The 20,599-nt window shown below is 37.7% G+C and overlaps 1 protein-coding gene across 2 annotated transcripts in view; it reads right to left on the bottom strand.

Moving 5' to 3' along the window:
* Positions 1 to 20,599, bottom strand: part of TTC7A (tetratricopeptide repeat domain 7A) — a 192,315-nt gene that overhangs the window by 66,429 nt on the left and 105,287 nt on the right. For both annotated transcript variants that reach the window (XM_088147914.1, XM_088147920.1), the window contains one exon: positions 1,364 to 1,480. In XM_088147914.1, the coding sequence (XP_088004040.1) occupies positions 1,364 to 1,480 (117 nt within the window). The remainder of the gene's footprint in view (positions 1 to 1,363; positions 1,481 to 20,599) is intronic.

The following is a 20,599-nucleotide window of genomic DNA, read 5'->3' as shown; positions in this document are numbered from 1 at the left end:
TGCACATATGGACCAGTGGAATGTCACTATGGTGCTAATCCTTTTGCCATCAGGACAGCTGGAGGGACTGGTATGGGGCTTATTCATTTTTCCTTCCTTCCTTCCCAGCTGCTACTCTGCTGCTGGCCCGTCTCCTTACTGAGTTACTGTGGGGCTCACTCCTCTCCCATTCCCTGGTAGGTTAAATCAAGCAGGCTTGATTTTTGAGCAAATATTATACTGGTTGACAATAGAGCCAGGAATGGGTAGTGTAGGGTGTTGTCCCACTTCTTAATTATGTTGTGGTCACCAGGATCATTCCCATCCCTTAGGGAAGCCTTGACTGGGCTGTAAGCCAATGGCAGAGTTACTCTGCAGACCAGCTTGGTTCCATTTCTTGAAAGCATTTCAGGCTGCTAAGATAACCTTGCTTCTGGAATCTATTCCTTGTTACAGTCAATACTGGCTCATCTGCACAATGATGGCACTGTTGTTGATGGTATCACTATTTATGCCTGATCTCCTACAGGAATGATATCACAGTTTAAAGATGTAGTGCTCTCACATGATGGACTATTACTTCACACACACACACACTGCAAACAGAAAAGACTGCTAGAAAGGCCTGGCCTAGACTTCTTTCTGATATTCCATCCTGCACTAGGATCTCTGCTTTTTAACTTGTTCAACAATAACATGCGCAAGCCTGTTGATGACACATAATCATTCAGAATGGAAATAATGATGAAGGATGCGAAGAACCTCTAAATTACATCCCCCCCCCCCAAACTGGTGGAATGTGCTTTAAAACGGTAGATACATTTCAGTGCATGAAATGTAATGGCTGTATGGAGAAATGTAATAACTAAGGGAAAATATGGACAGAGAGAAGTTTGTCTCCTTCTCTCATGTTAAAACTCAGCCACTGAAACTAAATGAGGAATGATTCAAAGTTAATACAGGGAAGTCCTTTGCAAAAAGTTTAGATTGGAGACCAATCTAAGTCATACCGCTTTAAATAAACAATTCCATGGACGATAGGCTTATCAGTGGTTACTATTCCTAATGGTTGAATACTATCTCCTGAATCACAGCATTCCTTATATACCAGTACTGAAGTGTGATAGTAGAAGAACACTGTTGTCCTCTGCCCGTGCTTGTAAACTCCCTGCATGAATCTGGCTGGCTACTGTGTGACACAGAATGCTAGATTAGCAAGCACTTTGGCTTGATTCAATATGACTCCTATTTTGCAGCTGTTCATGAAATGTTGGGGTATGAAACTGCAGTAGGTATATGAACTCCCATCAGTAGCCCTGCCCAGACAACCCTTTTTGCATCTTCATTTAAAGAAAATTCAGTTTCAATTTAAAGAAAAGCTTACCTTTGCTGGGAAACATTATACAACATCTGCCATTGATGCAACATATGTCTACAGGTCACTAAAGCCTCTTCTGGTCCTTTATGTGCTAATTCCAGTTTTACTTTTGTGAAGAGTAAACTGCAATAAAAATATATACACATATAAAAAGGAAATAAAAATTGTACAGATAAATACAGTATGATAAACAGCATTTCCATTTGTAGATGGATGATGTCTACAGTTTATTGACATCCAGAATTAAGCCATTTTCATATTTTCATATAATATAAACTCATTGACCTTAGCTGATAACTGCTGCCAGCTTTGCAGCCAAAATGGAACCTTTAGAAAGGTGGGGAAACCCAATTACTGCAGAAATTTAAAAAACAGGAAAAATCCTAATAGTTCTCCCTCCACAAAACCCAAAAATACATACAATTTTTATTCAGATAATTTAAAAAAAGTCTCAGATTTGAGGACAGAGTCAGTCAGATTCACAGAAACAAGGATGATGAAACTGATGAAAAAGTGAAAGATTCCCCCATCCATGGACATAGATGGGCTTAAATGCATGGAATCAACATTATAAAAATTATTACCAGATTTGTATATGGATTCCTTGCGCTTAATTTTTAATACCCTATTAACAAACTATTCTATATCGTATATTCATATCATATGTTACGAACTGTTCAGATAACAACAGTTATCCGAAAAAATTGGGAAAAACAAACTTTATAACAGAAATGAAGTTAAAAAACAATCAGATTGGAAAACATTGACATTTACAGTAAGTGTCTGCAGATAAATTCTTCAATCCAAAAATCTACACATGTTGATAACCTAGATTTCTTTTTTTAAATAATTTTTATTAAAATAAGATTTTACAAAGATTTAAAAAACTACAGAAACATAGAAACAATATAGAAAAAGAAAAAGATTATAAAAGGGTAAAAAAGTGAATAACAAAAAAGCAAGAAAAAGAAAGATATCCAAAGAAGTAACTTTAACCTAGATTTCTAAAGTCATATATTTGTACACATTTAGCCCCTTTGTGAAAAACAGAAAGAGACACACTATATTCATAGCCTTTAAACTGATCCTGCCAAAATAATTGTTCAAAGAAAACTTCATTGGGATAGCACTACAGTAGAGGAATTATAACATCAACATGGGCCAGAATAACCCTAAGGAGATGATTTCCAGTATATTGTATTACACACCATATTTTTAAGGGGAGCAACTCAGCTCCTTATTTTAGTTGACCTTTTCATTGGTTTTCTCAGCTCTACAATATCCTTTCAAGGTGTCTTGTGCTTTTATGATCTGAGGCAAATCAGCTAATCTTGATATTGCCTATCATCAAAAGCTAGCACTGGGCAACAGATTGAGCAAACACACAAAACACCTAGTCACAATGTTCCCTACAATGGTGTCAGATGTATTTTTGCTTCACTTATAATTGTTCTTTCGAAAGGTATATTGCATATGTAAATTAGCACACATACATTTTATACAAAGCTACGATCTCTCATCCTTCTATTGGCAATGTGTAATTAGCCATCTGACTGGTGGGGGTGAATGAAACACAGGAGCAATGCTCATGAGCTAGGCTTGGTGCTGCCTTCTAGTGGTTCCCCCTGCCCCCCACTTCTTGGCCTAGCACAATGCAGCGTCAGCAGGAAGCTTAGCAAGAGCTTTAAGGAAAGGGGAGTTATGGGTGTGTGAATGTCAAATAAGGTCTTGAGCTGAACTTTATCTGCTGAAATGCAGATTCTTAGCTTGCTGCAAGATATATGGCAGGAAGCAGAATTTAATCCTCAGAGCCATTAAGAAAAACTCCCGCAGAGCTATGTTTAAAATACAAAGCTTTCTATCAGATTCCATTTGGTTACATGAAGGATAGCCTCTTTCCACCTGTGTCCTTGAATAGCAGCATCCTTTAACAGAAATAAAATTGTCATTCAATAAAAGATGAGTTGAATATATGAGAGAAAACTTTCAGTGGAAACCGATGCTTCCAACTAACAGTAAGAAGGACCATAGGTTTAATGTCAGAATACCCTTAAAAGAATAAAACAAATGAAAGCCCAAGACAAGAAAATGCATCTTTGTTTTAAAATATTCTTTTTGAAATTAACAATTGCATCATGGGTGTTCTTGAAAGTGATTCAATCCTGCATGTGATGGGACAGTTTTTATAGGAATCACAGTATCATTACTCCCTAACAATATCTCTTTTTCATTTAAATGACTTCCTGGTCAGATGGGAAGTGCTTAGGGGTAAGTGTTGCAATGCGTCTGAGGAAATAGCTAGAGGTATTTGGCCCTTTAGTACTAGTAATGATCATCACCTTTATCACTGCAAAACTTTTCAGATTTCACAAATACATTAATGTCCAGCACAACTTGTGTTTAAGCATCCCATCTGCATATCAGTTAAGAAATATGCAGAGAGAAGATGAAACACTCTGCTGCTCTCTGCATGCCTCTCCATTGAACATGAACATAGGTATCTTGCTACTGAGTGGAATTCTCCCACTTCTTATTAAAACTATGCCATGGACACCTGAAAAGCAGCATCCTGAACAGAATTTCAGAGCTCAAAGACAGGGATGATCCACCCAGGATTCATATGTATCTCTGCAAACAGGGCTTCAAGAATTCCTGTCTACTTTCCCCCCTATTCAATGGAATGGTTGGCTGGTGGGAAGCAAAGGACTGTATTTCTTTTCCTACTGGCTACAAGAAGCCAGCCATTATTATGTCGGTGGAGAGGATACTGGAAGGTAGGGTTGTGAGAGAGGGAGAGGAATCTCTGACATATATGTACATTTAAATGTGATGCAGGTATGCAAAATGGAAGCATTCGCACATGTGTGGCACCCAACTCCAAACTCCACAATCAAGGCAGCTTTTGGGACAAAAGGTTGCCCACCACTTGCTCAATATGAAGGAGAAGATAAGATAAAAGTAAAGACTCCCTCAAGATAAGCTTGACTCCTAGAAGTTCATGTAGTTTCCTTGGTAAAAACACAAAGTGGTTAGCTTTGCCTTCTTCCAGGATACACTTCCCAATCTAGCATATAGCCCTGGGATTCCTCATGGTTTCCCATTCAAGTACCAACCAAGTCCAACCCTGCTTAGCTTTTTTAAGATCAGTCAAGTTTAGCTCCATGCTGCCACCTGCTGTACCAGAACAATAAATGGTGTAACTGCTGCCCAGTTTATCTTGCAAAGTTCTTATGAAGATAAAATAAGATAGCACAAAAAGATAGGATCATCCCATTTCTCCACTGTCCTCCAGCATGCTGGATGAATAATTCAGGGTACACTGCAGGAGACCTCAATATTATATTATTACAGGCAGACAGTATAACTGAGAATTAAAGTTTTAAAGTTTTAAAGTCTGTATACAAAGAATAGATTCTTCGTCATATTGTTCCAAAATGCTTCATTGTATTTGTCTTGTATAGGTGTAAACAATAATATACTTTTTCTTATCTGGTATTATGCCACTGATGAGAACTTCTGAGCAAAGCTTTCAGTCAACCGACATGAGTCATTATGGCCAGATCAATTTCCTCACGACCTCTTAACTGAGCCTTGTGCCTAAAATCTGGAGGTGGAGGCTGGGATTTTGAGTACTGTAGTATAGTAGCAGACATGAAAGACAGCAGATAATTTTTATCTACTATTCTCTCACTGACAATCTCACACTTTGTATCTTCTCTGCAGTTTCAAGGGATAAAGAGATGAGGTTGGGTAATTTGGGGGAAAATGGTAGATGGGAAGGATTAGATCTTTCTTGCCATTACTTTAGTCAAAGGGACCAGACTCAGGAAAGCCATTTAAGTGAGCAATATACTGGAGTAGGGTTAAGAAGATCTGGGTTCAACTCATTATTCAGTTGTGATTCTCAGTGGTACCACCCCTAGATCAACTCTGCATTTATGCAGTCACGTGCTATCGTTGCCTTTGGACAGCCAAGCCAGATAATTTTATGTTCTCCAATGATATAGGAGGAATTGACATAAGTATAGTTCTGCAGCTGAAGTGCTGGAGATGGGAAACTGGCTGCTTCCAATTGGTGTGAATCTTGCCTTGTCCTGCCTCCACGCTCCTTGGTTTCCCACCTCCCCACTAGAATAAAGGTGCCTTAGCACTTGCAGCACCTTTACTGTGCTTCTAATAATGCCCACCTTACAGTGAATTTTTTTTCCCTTTTAATTGGGCTAAGTTAGGGCAATGACAGAGAATAAGGTGCTGGCTTGCTGTTGACTGGCTGGTTAACACATGAGCAATTTGTGGTATTGTAGGAGCAAAAATAAAGGCAGCGGTAAGGCGTTGGGAAGTGATTGGTTTGGAGAACAAAACAGTGGCTGGGTGGAAGTGACTTCACTGCTTGATCTTAATTAATTAGACCAATTGAATTGAACCACCCATAGTAATAAAACGTAAGAAATCATTCAAACCATTCACAAAATAGGAGCAACTTTGCAAATTAACAATGTTTTCTAAATATCCACTGAAAGGTCTCCGAGAGAGTTCTGTCTTGATCAGCTACCAGGAGTTCAGTTGCTGATGGGGCAAAACTAATTTCCAGCTGGGGACAGGGAGATTGTTTCTGTCCCCACTATTGTGTACAATGGAGAAACAGCATCTCCTGGGGGATGCCCAAGAGTTGTTCCTGGACAGGCTGACTCTGGCCGGAGAAGGTGGTCCTGCATGCCTCTTGGTGCCAAGCCATATAATATTACATTGCTTTTAAAAAATATATTGTTTATTACATACTTTTCTAAAATGAAATTCTCCTGTCCTCCCATTATCTGCCCTAGAAACATGAAGCCTCTGACAATGGGTAAATCCAGTTGTTGGAGCAGATACAATTCCCTAACCCTGATCTTCCTGGATTCTATTTTTTTAATATACCGAAGGCTTCTCCAAGTTGATGCATATACAGACCACAGTTTGTTCTGCTGAGACTGATGGCTAGGTGAAGCAGCTGTGCATGCACATGCATGCTGAAGCACCCTTGCAAAGTTCTTGAAGCAGCCATGCTGAGCCTTTCAGAAAGTGTGGTTGCCTCAGTGTTTCAAGGAAAGGCGCTGTCATCAGACCAATGAACTTTGCATTGTGTCCCTCGAAATGTTTTGTGCAACCTTAATCGGTTATTTGTTCTTTGAAAATAACTCTTCATGTTGCTTTGAGGAAAAGCAAAGGAACAGGCTTCTTACCATTCCAGATAGCTCAATGCTTCTCTTTTTCTCCTTGTGCCAGGTTGGAAAGAAACAGGTATGAATAAGTGCCTCTTCCCAAGGCAAATATAAAAACATCAGCAGTCACTTGCCACTGGATATCCAATTCTCTGCAGGCCAATTACCCAGTTCACCTAAATCTCCATCTTGCAAACAGGAGTTAGTACTTTCATGTCTTTCCTTTCTCCAGAATGACGTTGCATAGCTACAGTGACATTCCCTTCTTTACAGGAGCCCATTCTGTACAGTATGTGAGGATCAAGTAACTTCCAGGTGAACGGTAAAGAACCTTATGAAGAACCTCAAGCTTTCAATAGACTCTGGATAGCTGGATAGTAAAAGTCACACAGGTCCTCAGCTCATCTGTTCCCTATTTTATTTCCAGTTAAATTACTGATATTCTTTCTGAGTATACATTCTTATATACATATTATCATATGCAAATATCATGCTAATCCTGACCTCTTAGGTTTGTTTTGTTTTCTGTGGTGAATAAGGAAGCCACCCTAGAGCTACAGCGTATTCTGAGCTCACTCCAAAATTTCTAAAACTTGTAAAAATGGATTGATAGTAAGGTGAGGGCCCACTCCTTCACATCAAAAGTCCCAGTCCATGATGGTGCTAATCATATGTTTCATTTCCAATATTTAGCTGGTTGGTACATAGATTTTATTTTCATCATACAATCTCCCACCTTTCACTACTTACTTCCTTAGCCCTTTTTCACCTGTTCTGGGACACTCAGGGATTGCAGCCAGAGAAAGAGAAAAAACTGCATATATAGAAATTCTCCTTTCTGCTTAATAATTAAAGATACAGACCTGACCTATACAGCATAGAATCACTCTGCTGAAATCCCTCCTAAATACATTCCCAGCAAACAAAACTAAAAGGCACTGTGTTTTTCTTTCAACCTCTTCGAAATAATGTTGACTGTCAGCTTTGAACAGAGGTTTCTTTGAGGGCAAGTTGGCTTCAAAGGGTGATGCTGAAACTGACTTTCTGCTTAATTAGAGGTTTTTAGAAGTTCTACATAGCCTTTCAGTTCTCTTTAAATGTATATGCTAGGTAGGATGCGACATTAATAAGCCTGCTCTTTTCACCTTGTTTTTGAAAGCAAACCTAATTTCTTAATGCCACACAAGGCACTCCTTCACTTCATATACGTATATCCTGAAGAAGTGAACAAGGAGAACTTTGTGGGCATCCAGCAAAATCAGTCAGAGGGAAATTGCAGAGCTTGGCTGGTTTTCCTTTCTTCCTGGATTATAAAGGCAACCTGCCAGATGCCTGAATAGAAATCTGGATCTAGTCTACAAAGGCCAGTGAGGGAGCACAATGCCTTCTGAAGGGAGGAAACCCAGTGGATTTGCATTATGAATCATTCCTACTTGAGTATTTTTGTTTTCTGTACAAGTGCTGTAACAAAATGCTGAGTGTATCCTCTGTTCTCAAAGGCATGTTCCTACGCCCAGTTAGCCATTCACTCCAAGCAGGGCCCTTCCTTTTCTTGCTAGCTGGTGCATAAATTCAGTTTTGGAAGCACACACACACACAAAAAGAATCTGGAAAAGGGTACAGAAACTTAAGCATTCTCCCATGTAGCTTATCTATTATAAACAATTTACATGCTGGCTGGAGAATTCTGGGAGTTGAAGTCCACACAGCTTAAAGCAGCCAAGAATGAGAAACACTAACGGGACAGGCCTTTTTGGTAATCACTCCACATTCTGAGATAGCACTCCAGAAGTTTCTTTGATCCATGATATGCCTTCATTAAACATATGCCTTCATTAAAAACATTAAAAATATTTTTGTTTAAAATGGCTTTTTCTTGGTAAGTATGTTTCACTGCTGCTAATTGATTTATTTGTTTTAATGCTATGGTGCTAAGTCAGATAGTGTGATTTTGTCAATTAATATATACGTTTATAAATGTGCATATTTAAAAATTCAAAATATTCTGGGCAACAAATGATTTTCTCTGCATTTCTTTCTTATTTTTCCAATCAGGATGACTTCACATATATAGGCAGAGCTTATATTATCATATCACATCACATCACATCATATTTCACAGATAATTTGAGGTAAAAAAAATCTTAGCTGTCAATTGGCTCAGTTTTAAATTCTCTAATAAGAATAAAAGTTGCAAAAAATAAAGGAATAGGTGATAGGTACAAATGGCTGCAAACATCACAGCTGAAAAACAGGGATGCCTTCCAAGGACAGATCTTGCTTGAGAGGACCTGCTTGTCTAGTGAATTTAAGCCTTTCTGTAAAAGGCCTCTATTTTCTCTTTCTAGTCACTCTTCCTCTTATTCCCATCTCCATCATTTTGTTCCATCTGCTAATCCCTTTCCCTTCCTGGTGAAACCATTCCTTTCCCTCACCTCATCTCTACCCTGTTTTTCTTCTTTTTGACTGTTTCTCTTGAAGGAGAGAGAGAAGGGAATGTGTGTGTGATTGTCTATGTTTGTACAGTTGAGTATTTCAATGCAGGGCAATAGTTTGTGTGTGTGACAGAGAATGGTTGAATATGCAGAAAAGGGATCTGTTTAATTTTACAAATGGAATAGTTTACTTTACAGGCAGTTAATTTTAATCAGTAGTTGTTAATTCAATTAATATCTTGTTGTTTTGGTCCTGCTCTTCTTTGGAGTATGTCTTTTGGTAAGTACACAAACTCTCTCTCACACACATATTGCACACACAAATGAGTTTTAGGCACACATTTATTGGGGAGTGTGAAATCTCCAGGATAGTTTTCAACTGGAGTTGGCAACCTTAGGTTGACAAGCTGGGGAAACTGGCATTGCACAGGGATATAGCTATCTATCTATCTATCGTCTGTCTGTTCTTCATATTGGGAGAAGAAAATGTCTTAAATTCAGGGTCATAATCCCTTCATATAGAGGCAATGGGTGCACCATTGAGAGACCTGAAAAACCAGGTTAGGGATAGATCATCATGGAGAAAATCAATCTATGTGGTCGCTATGGAGTCGAAAACGACTTGATGGCACATAATCAATCAATTAATCAATCCTTCATATAAACATAGCCCGCAAAACACATTGCTCTTAATACTTGATGTCACAATAGTACTCACTGTAGGAGGATACAAAGAATGGAAGACAAATTCACATCTTTAAAAACCTCTTCTTTCCTTTAAAATCTCATGTAACCAAAGTAGGCAGATTGCTACCACAAGGTAGCTTTGTTTATTATTCTTTTGTGGAAGTCATAATTATCACTGCTGGAGATAAGAAATGCAGAAAGCCCCCAGTGAAGAGAGAGCAGAAAGGAGACAAAGGGCTTAAGAGTTTGGAAACCAAGGCAGTAATGGTAGGGGGTCATTCAATTGCTAACCCACAGTTTTTTTTGTTTCAATTTTTTTTATCCCACCTTTATTCTTATAAATAACTCAAGGCGGTGAATATATCTAATACTCCTTCCTCCCCCTATTTTCCCCACAACAACAATCCTGTGAGGTGAGTTGGGCTGAGAGAGAGTGACTGGCCCAAAGTCACCCAGCCGGCTTTCATGCCTAAGGCGGGACTAGAACTCATGGTCTCCTGCTTTCTAGCCTGGTGCCTTAACCACTAGACCAAACTCACTCAGATCACTGCTTCATGTTACCCAACTTGGCTTGTAGTACTTTTTATTTTACCAAATATATTATTCCGAATTAATCTCAAGCTTTGTTATTATAAAAATTTCTGCTTACCAATACTGTAAGTTAGTCTGTTATCTAACATTATAGGCAAATCTGAAAATCTATTCCAGCTATCCAAAATATAATCTAAAACTTCCATGACACCTAGGAGACTAATCCATTTAAGTAGGCATTGGAGGGCTCTAACTACGTAGACTTCATAACTTCAATATCAATTGAACTTTTATTTTCTTCATGTTCCCACCTCCCAATTATTCTTGTCTACAGAAGAGTACAGGAGATCCTTTACTCATAGTTTTTTGCATGTTTGGTTGGTTCCATTAAATATTTTTGACCATACTTTTTAATTTATCTTATGGCCAACTTAACTTACCACTTAACTTGAATATGCTTTGTGCCAGCTATTTAAGACATCATTGTCCCTAGAATACTTGCTTCTGTTAACTTCCCAGATTAAGAGTGAAATTTTAATTTATTACTGGAGTTTAATATAATTGATCTAGTTCAATCGACAAATGCTTTGCAGCTCTTTGATGTCTGTTTTGACCTTTGCTTTTAAGATTAACAATTAGTTAGTCATAGTTTCTTACAGCTGTTGCTTCCATTTGTCTTACTAAAACCTTGCCACTGATAAATATAACATCATGTTCTACAAGCAACAAAAATGAGATCTCCTATAAAAGATACAAAGCAATTTAAGTTCTGGCCCACTGTTACCACATAATTATTCACAAGAGAAAAAGAAGTGAAAGGCGATTGGAAACTTTAAAATAACTGGTGAAATCAAAATTGAAGAATATATAAACAATGTTTATGAAAATCCATAACATAGTTCATCATGCCAAGGGAAGAAATAGAAATGGATTTGTATGCAATTGTATACAAATCGCTTTGTGTGAGATAGGCAGCTATATAAATGTGATAAATAAAATAATAACCATCATGTTAGCTTCTGCAGTAATAATTGTGTCACTGACAAATAATTGGCTTGAAAGACTGTCTCTTTTCTCACTAATGTATTAAACACACACACACACACACACACACACAAGGATCCAGCTTTGGCAAATATTGAGAATATCAGTTTACTTAATAGTTGAACTTTTATACTAAAATGTGTAATGCAATGCGTTCAGATCAACCAAACTATTTAAAATATTTCTGGAGTTCATTCAAATATGTAATATGAGAAAGATCTATAATCCTGTATCAATGAAGATCAACAAATATACATACTATGTTTAATACCAAACCAGGAAAGTGCTTAGAAATGGAGAAATTTAAACATTTAAAATACCAATAGAAGAGAATATGTATAGCTCAGGGTTGAACTGTAGAATCCCTGGAGGTCTCTGAGCTTGGCTGTTTTCTGAAGATGTTAACTAGCCGGGTAATGAAACATTTGCAAGAAAACAGCCAAGCTCAGAGAACTCCAGGGACTCCACCTTTAAAATATTTTAGGCTTATGTATTCAATATTTCTATTCAAAGAAACATTTAGACAGATGAGGCTAATCCATCAGAAAAAAAAATGTTACTGATTCAGTTAATAAAAAGTGAGCAAATATATTCTTCATTATAGGTTTTTCAGTTGTTCTTTGTTGGCAGCCAGAATAATTTCCCACACTTCTAAACACCATTATTTCAACAAAAGATGTACTTTGGTTTTCCATCTTTTTATATTTAACAATAATTAAATCAGTTCCTTATGTTGTAATACAGGTAGTCCTTGGGTTAAGAATGCCCGGTTTACAGACAACCCATAGTTAAGAATGGAGCCTATTGTAGCAAAATTTGAGTTAAATATACAATGATTCGAGTTAAATACACGAGTTCAAGTTCATTACAGTATCTAAATATTTTATTTTCCTAATATTCTGTGCTAATAGTCTATAATAACATCAAACAAAACATCCTGGTTTGGTGTCCATTGTTTGGTATTCCTATTGATCTGAAACACTTTGTCAGATTCTATGACAATGATTAGAAAGCTCTGAAGATTTGAGACAAAGATAGTAAACAGAAAATAGATATGGAAAACTTTGGTTTATTTTTAGTTCCTACTATGTTGGGTCAAACATAAAGGAACACTAACTATTTCAGCATGAACTGATATAATAAGGATGCTTGGTCTCTTCTTGAAAATGGCCGTGCTGCAGGTTTTTGACTCCCCAAGACTCCTGGGCCAGACTAGTGCTCCATCAAACCAACTCAAACTGTATGGCTGGCTGGGGAATTCTGGGAGTTGAAGTCCACTCATCTTAAAGTGGCCAGGTTTGGACAACACTGCTGTAAATCTAAGCAAGATTACAGCATTTGTAATTGCTTAAGATCAAATTTAAAAAAATGTTGATTACAAATATTTAATTGAATTGTTGATTATTTTTGTTTATTTGTAGCTTTTGTGTAAACTGCCCAGGGTCACGATGTTCAAGTTTGGTGGCCATATAAATGTATTAAATAAATGAATACTAAAACCAATATGTTTTCACTTCCAGAGCCTAAATTCAGATGTCTTGTTCAAGTTGGTTCTGTGGAGATTAAAATAACATGTTCCTTCTGTCTGAGACTGTAGTCCTCTTCCACTGAGCACACAGCTTCAGGAGGGACACATATGGAACAGTAAGAGAGGAAGGGACATCCACCTAGCCATAATATGTTATTTATTGCTAAAGAAACATAATTTTGCAACTAATTTTAGAGTTTCTGTCATCTTAAAGGAATTGGATATAACATTTGTCTGAGCAGTTTGGAAAGTTTTTAGTAGTATCTGCATTAACCTTAACCAAGAATTTGAAAAACATTTTCAGCATATTAGAACATGTTCAATTTACTCAATCTTGTCTAACTCACATGCGTGTAACCTGAAAGATAGGAATTTATACAATCCTCCTTCTAATACTATTGAGGGGAAGATGTTAAAATGAGTGCTTCACTTTGGAGCAACTTGGCCTCTACTGTTAGAATCACACTGGGGATACATCTAAGGGTCAGAAAAAAGGATAATTAAAAATCAGATTGCAGTTTTTGAAGGGGACCATAGTTAGATTAAGATCTTAATAGCATACTGTATAATAATTTTATGACATAAAAGTACTGCTGGAATAAATTCCTTCCTTTTGTCAATGCTTGGTAATCTTGGACAAGGCTTTAAGAACACTACTGAAGCCAATCTAGGTCAGTGACAAAATGATAGTATCATCTACTAAAGCAAAATAGGAGATCCAATAGAAGAGAATATACAGAGCTCAGAGGTGAACTGTGGAGTCCCTGGTGCTCCCTGCGTTTGGTTATTTTCTTGCAGACATTTCATTATCCAGCTAGGTAACATCGTCAGTGCTAGAAGTGAGTGGGGTTTTCTCCCTGTTTATATACAGTAACTTGCCCTGCCAGTTTTGGTGGAGGTGTGGTTTTCTTCTTGGTATTACCTTGATTAGGGTATTGTTTTCTGCTTTATTGTTTGTCTGATGTTAATCCCTGCTTATCCAGGTGTTGGCTGCTGGAGCAGACATCTTTTTGTTTCCTTCTTAGAATCCTTATTGTCTCTTTTGAATGGTGTGTAAATGTGGTTTATCTCTATGCGCCTATTGATGGCTGATGTGTCTGAGTGCCAGGCTTCCAGGAATTCCCTAGCATTTTTGGATTTAGCTTGATCTAGGATGCTCACGGTTTCCCAGCTGAAATTATGGTTGAATCTGTCCATGTGTTGTGAGATTAAGGAGTTTTCATCGTGTCTTCTGACTCCTAGTTGGTGTTCATGGATGTGCTCTGCTAGTCTTCTGCCTGTCTATCCAACGTAGTACAGTCCTTACACTGTACATTGTAGATGACTCCTGTTTTTTTCTTCTTGGGCTAGTAGGTCTTTTAGTTCACTTAAGATGTTTTGAAGGGCTTTAGTTGGTTTGTGTGGTACGGTAATGCTGTGTGGTTGTAGTAGTCTGTTGGTTGTTTCTGAGATGTTTTTGATGTACAGTAGTGTTACCCTTTTCATAGCTTATGTTGGTTGTGCTGTAATGGATTGAGTGGTCAGGCACTGTTTGATAAAGTTGTGTGGGTATCCATTTTGTTGGAAGATGTTGTTTAGGCAATCTGTTTCCTTTTTCTGCTGTTCTGGGTTGCTGCAGTGCATTTGTACTCATCTGAATAGTGTTCTTACACAGCTCCTCTTGCGGGAGGTTGGGTTGTTACTTTGGTACTCTTGGTTAGGGTGGGTTGTTTTTTGATAGACTTGCCTTTCTAATTTGCCATCATTTCCTCTGCTGATGAGAATATCCAGGAAGGGTGGTGTGTTGTTGTTTTCTTCTTTCCTTGTGCATTTTATTCCTTTGAAGATGTTGTTGATAGTTTCATGTGTCTTCCTTTTTTATTATAACAAAAGTGTTGTCTACATACTGGATCCATACTTTTGGTTGTATGTGTGAGTGTGCTATAGTTTCTAGATGCTTCATTACAGTCTCTGCTATCAATCAGTCAATATTTTATTACAGTCACAGGCCAGAGTCTGCTATGGAACCTGAGAGTGCTGATCCCATGCCTGCTCCTCTGATTTCTTCATGTATTTGTCCATCAAACTGAAAATATGTAGTGAGGCAGAGGTTGATGAGGTCCATGATTCTAGATATTTTGATCTTAGTGCATTTGGCTAGGTCAAGAGTGCTGTGTAGTACTGCTGCCAGGATTATTTTGCTAGTTCTGGATCTATGGACGTAAAGAGTGCTGCGACGTCACATGACACCAAAATTTCAACTTCTTCTATTTTTAGGTCTTTGATTTTCTGAAGGCACTGTAGTAGGGAGTTGATAGAATATTTGCTCCAAGAAGTGAGATGGAATTAGGTTGACTGGCATTTCTGTGCACCGTATCTTCTGCTGATATGACACCCTCTGTTTCCTACACTCCATTAGTCACATACAGACAGCATGTTGGTAGCAACAGCACTTTAGATGGGGTCATACTCAATGAACATAGAAAAGCATTTAAAGCCCTGATTTGTTTTGTGTTAGTTTTATTTTTCTTATTTTCTAATAAGGTTTGATAGAACTGAACCTTGAAGGTAAGCTTACTTTTAGGATTAATTGGTGTGAAATTAAAAATGAAACCCACAGTATAAGGCCTATATACTTATTTGGTTGCCCTTTTGCTTCTTAAGATGGCAGTCCATGTGAAACAAATACATCTGTTTTGCATATGGAAGACTGCCTCATGTGGAATCAGGCAACCAAATCCATCTAACTCTGTATTGTCTGTTGCAGCATTGATCAATACAGGTACAACTAACAGCATCAGTTCAGGTTACTGTGTGCTGTCCGTACGTGTTACACCACGTAATAGACAGCAGTCTCCTCTTTGGCTATTAGAAGACAACATTTATTTGGAAGTATCCTTTGTTTGGAGGAGTCCAGTCAAAATCTTATGTAAAGATTTTAAAACTAAGAAGGGAGATCCAATGGATTGTAAGCTGCCCATTCACAGTTAACTCCAAGTCAACATACTGAGTAGGCATTGAGATGACCTGATTACAGTCTCAGACTATGATAGGCTGTTTGGCATTTCTTTTCAGTATTAGTCATATATATACTGTATAAAAGTTGGCACACACAGATTTAATGTGAGTCCAAAACCTATTTTATTTTTCTTTATGATGGGCAAATAGTCAGCCTAAGTAACAAGCCTGGATTGCTGTGCCAACATCAAAGCTACCTGCAAATAGAAAACCAGCACATTTAGATCTACACAGACCTTTGCCTGCTGTACCTAAGATTACATATGGATTATGTTATCTGTCACTATCCTATAGTCAGGTTTCTCTAGCCTAGATTCTTCAAAAGTGTGGATTTCACCCCCCACAATTCCAGCAATGGCTGCCTAACATTAAAAAAAAAAGGAAACAGTTATGATTACATGAGCCAATGAGTAAGATTAGCAAAAAAAAAAAAAAAAAAGTTTGGTAACGTTGTATCTGAAGTAGCCTGCAGCTTCAGCTCCTCCCATAATAAGAATATAATAATACTGGTATGTCCCTGTTGTAATACTTATTTGGAATCTAAATTTTAGATAATATGTGTGAAGAAATACGAGTACCCATGTATTCAAAACGTCTAAACAAAGGTGTACGGTATACATTTACCCAACAAAGCACCCCACAGCCAGAAGATAGTTAAAAGCAATTTTGTAAAATTCAGTGGCGCTGGCATATATCACATCTGCAACTTGAAGATGACTAATAAGGATGCATACTTCAAGCTCTCAAGCTGTTCTCCTTTGGAAATGTCCCTTCATTAGTTGAAAACTTTGTTTTGTTGCTATAGCTACTTTCATTACAAGTGGCCCTGACTAAGGCAAGAGGTATTTGTTATACATGAAGTAAAAATGTATTTAGTTTCAGCCGCAGGGAGTTAAATTTAAGGACATGAGAACAGCCCTATTGGATCAGGCCAAAGTCAAGCATCTGTTTTTTTCCTGAACAAGCCAACCAGAGACTTACAGAAAATTTGCAAGCAAGACATAATAGTTCACAGGACACACCTTCCCAGAGATTACTATTAGAAATGATAGACAGCCCAAGAAGTAGCTATGAATAGGTTTACATTTTGTTATTTGTCTAATCCCCTTTTAAAGCTGTGCAAATTAGTAGCCGTTACTGCATTAACCTCTCCCCTCAACCTTTCCTGTTAATCTTTAAAGAATGCCACACCTTTGAAAATGACATAAATGCAATTTGTATTTCCTACAACATGCTAAGTAGTTTTTGTTTTTTACTGAATCTATCCACTGGTCTCTATAGTTCAATACTGTAAAGAGTGATCTGCCAGTGGCCTTCCATTACTTCAGGAGGGATATTTCTACTTCTTACACATACAATCCGTGTACAGAAAAATTCACCTCATGGTCTATAGGGGGCCTACTAGCTCCCCCTTGTGGCCCCCAGAGTATTCACAGATGTTGAGGAGAAATTGGCTAGTTTTTTCCCTCAGGTTCTGGAAGGGGGAAGCTAGGAGGATTTTAACGGAAAAAAAAATGGTGCTTTAGCTTTTGCTCCAAAAACATCCCAAGCTCCCCAAAATTAGGTTGTTTTTTATCCTGGCCTCACCTACTTTGGAGTGTGTCTCTTAATATGCTGCACAAGGCCATTGACAGTACAGTAAGTGCACGCTGCTGATATATCACACATCAAGGACTGACTCAGGGAAAATGATTCCCAAAGGGATAGTTGCATTACCTGTCGTAGTAAAAATAACTAAGTGTCTTCTGGTACTTTATAGACTAACACAGGTTTAATTCTTCAAGATTTATGAACTACGTAGGCCATAGAAACTCATGCCATAAAATAATTGTCAGTCTGGAAAGTGCCATCAGACTCTTTGTCAACACAAATCAATATATAAATAAAACTCCTGTTTACTTGGAAGTCAGTTCAACTATACTAAAAGTGACTTCCTCTGAGGACTGCAGCCAATGTATTTAGGCATCAAGATGGTGTTATGCAGGTATGTATTTTTTTTAACTCCTTCAGTCTAAAAACAGCATCATTAGAAACTAGATTTGTCTCTGTGTTTGTGCATGTGTATCTAAGTGGTTAATTAATAGCTGGTCTAGATAAATGTTCAATCCCCCATTCTCTCCTGCTGAGGTCCCAATGAACATCAGAACCACCATAGACTTCAACTCCCAGAATTCCTCAGCCGGCATACGGGCTGGGGAATTCTGGGCATTGAAGTCCACACATTTTAAAGTTGCCAAGTTTGAAAAACACTGATTTAGAGAGACTCTGCCTTAATGAACACACTATAAATGTGGGTTGGAAATTCTTCCTGCAGTCTCTGAGATTTTGTATTTTCCCCAAGACTACTGTACCATTAGAAGCCTGTGTAATTCATATTCCTTGATCTTGCCCAACTAATGAGCTTAACAGGAAAGAAATAATTCTTTCTCAGGGGAGCTGAGAGCTTACAAGTAAAGGGTCAGCATGGCAGGGCAGAGATGTTACACTTTTTATAAACTTTTTTTCCTTTGCTGTATTAGTGACTCTTCTCAGTAATCTAGTGGCCATGCCCTCCTCACTAGATCTCCTTGCATAGCCTTGCATTATGAATTATTGATATATGATTCATTATTTTAAAAAAATGGAGCACACAATCTCATTGAGATGACAGATCAAAACCTCCTTATTCTTCAAAGTTTTAAAAATATGATGTATGCAATTCTACTGTTTTTATCTGATTTTGTTGAATTCTAAAAACCTGCTGACTTGGCTATGTCTGCTGCTGGTTTATCAATATAATCATGTATTTTATTGTAGGCTGTATTAGAAGTGTGTGGAATTATAAAAGCTTGAAGGCCATCTAGCACAATGTCCTGCTCAATGCAGGGTCTGAAATATAAAATCTGTCTGTCTGTCTGTCTGTCTGTCTGTCTGTCTGTCCGTCCGTCCGTCCATCCATCCATCCATCCATCCATCCATCCATCCATCCATCCATCCATCCATCCATCCATCCATCCATCTATCTATCTATCTATCTATCTATCTATCTATCTATCTATCTATCTATCTATCTATGTAAAGTCTCTTTTACTTTATGCCATCCACTGCCATTTGGGGCTCTATAAAGCTTTCAAGCTTTTATGTACAATATTCCAGACATAAGACATATTTAGTCTCTATTTAAATGCCTCCAGCAAAGGAAAGACCTCCCTCCACCTTACAAGATAGCCTGTTTTAAACAACTATTGCCTTTAGACTGTTTCTCTTCATATTTTATTTTAAAATCTTAATAGCTCCATTTCCCCCCAATTTTACATCTAAGCAATATATTTGGAGACCACTATTATGTCTCCTTTTGGGCTTTAGATACTAGCTATTTCATCTATTGGGACCTGGTTGCCAGACCCTTACTGTGATCATGGCTTTTATTTGGAAAAATTGTTATTTGTCAATATACATAAAATTTGTTGCTGAGACCCTTACACAGAATGCCAAAAGTGGCTTGCCTGGTTCTGGGCAGATCTTAATGATCGCTTCCTAAAATCTGCATGCTATCTGCTGACATAGCCTAAGATCACATCAGCATTTTTGAGCTACTGCACTGCACAGCTAGTTCATATTCAATTTGTGATCCAGTGTAAAACTTGGAGATATATGTTTTGATATAAATCAATTAAGTCATCTAAATGCGATACTCAGGATTCACCAGTATACTTTGGAAACATGGAAAATCTTTATATATGCATATATAAACACATTCACAAGTCATTTATTCATCCATTGCCTCATTTATATCTACACTTTGATAGCCCCCAATTGTTGCTCCTTGGCATCTATATTGTTTATATATTGTTTTATTCATTAGCAGTGCAAAAATATATTCCCAATTTTATGGTTTTTAAATCAACTTCTCATCAGTCATGATATTAAGGTAGTTAATTTTTTAAAGACTATAAAGAGAAGCTGGCTATATAGTTATGTAGAAGGAGAAAATCTGCAATTCTGTAGTATTTGAGAAGCAGCAGGTGTTCATGTAATTAAACACAGAGTAGTAATACAAATCCACTTGGGAGGAGCCCTTGGGTTGTCCAGGAATGAGTGGTGCTGAGTCCAGCTCACTCACGTCACGCTCTATAAAAGGGCCCAGAGGCCTCCATGGCCAATAAAATTCTCCTGTAGGAATTATATTCTGCTCCTGCATTCATCTGAAGCTGTGAACAGCATCCAACTTAATCTCTGTCCTGTCAACCTTTCCAGCCCAAGGCTGCTTCTCAGTTCATATCATCACTTTGAGAAGTGAACTGGCACCCAGGAAGCAGGATTGCCCCTCTTAATGTTCACAGATGTCCCTAAAATAACTAGCACATTTTCTGTAGCTGAAAAAGCTATCAACTCTCCTTGAGGCATAATAAGTGATATGACTGAACTTTCCACTTGTCCCATATTAGAAGGCATATTGTTATTTCCTTTTTTAAAGACAGCCCCATCAAACCTGCTGACATATCAATAATGACCACAATCACCACATAATAATCATAATCATAATAATATACCTTTAACACCATCAAACAACTACATCTCCTTATCCCAGGTCCCTGGGAAGGACTTGATAGGTGGATAAAAATGCCAAATCCAGTCTAAACAATTGGCTGACTGTCCAACCAATAATAATAATTGTTATTTCTAATCTACTCACAGCTGAAGGTCTTCGAGCAAATTAAAATGGGGAGGTTTTTTGCTGGTATTCTTAAGCTTAATCTTAGTTGCTCACTGAAACTATTCAGGTGCCAGTTCAGGCCAAGGAAATATTGAATTTTTTCTCCAATTGTTTCCCTACTAA

The sequence above is a fragment of the Python bivittatus genome, unplaced genomic scaffold (genome assembly GCF_059951505.1).
Source record: "Python bivittatus isolate LINGU-HERP-01145 unplaced genomic scaffold, Pbiv_v1 ctg000020_np1212, whole genome shotgun sequence".
NCBI lineage: Eukaryota > Metazoa > Chordata > Lepidosauria > Squamata > Pythonidae > Python > Python bivittatus.
This window is presented reverse-complemented; position numbering and strand designations above follow the sequence as displayed.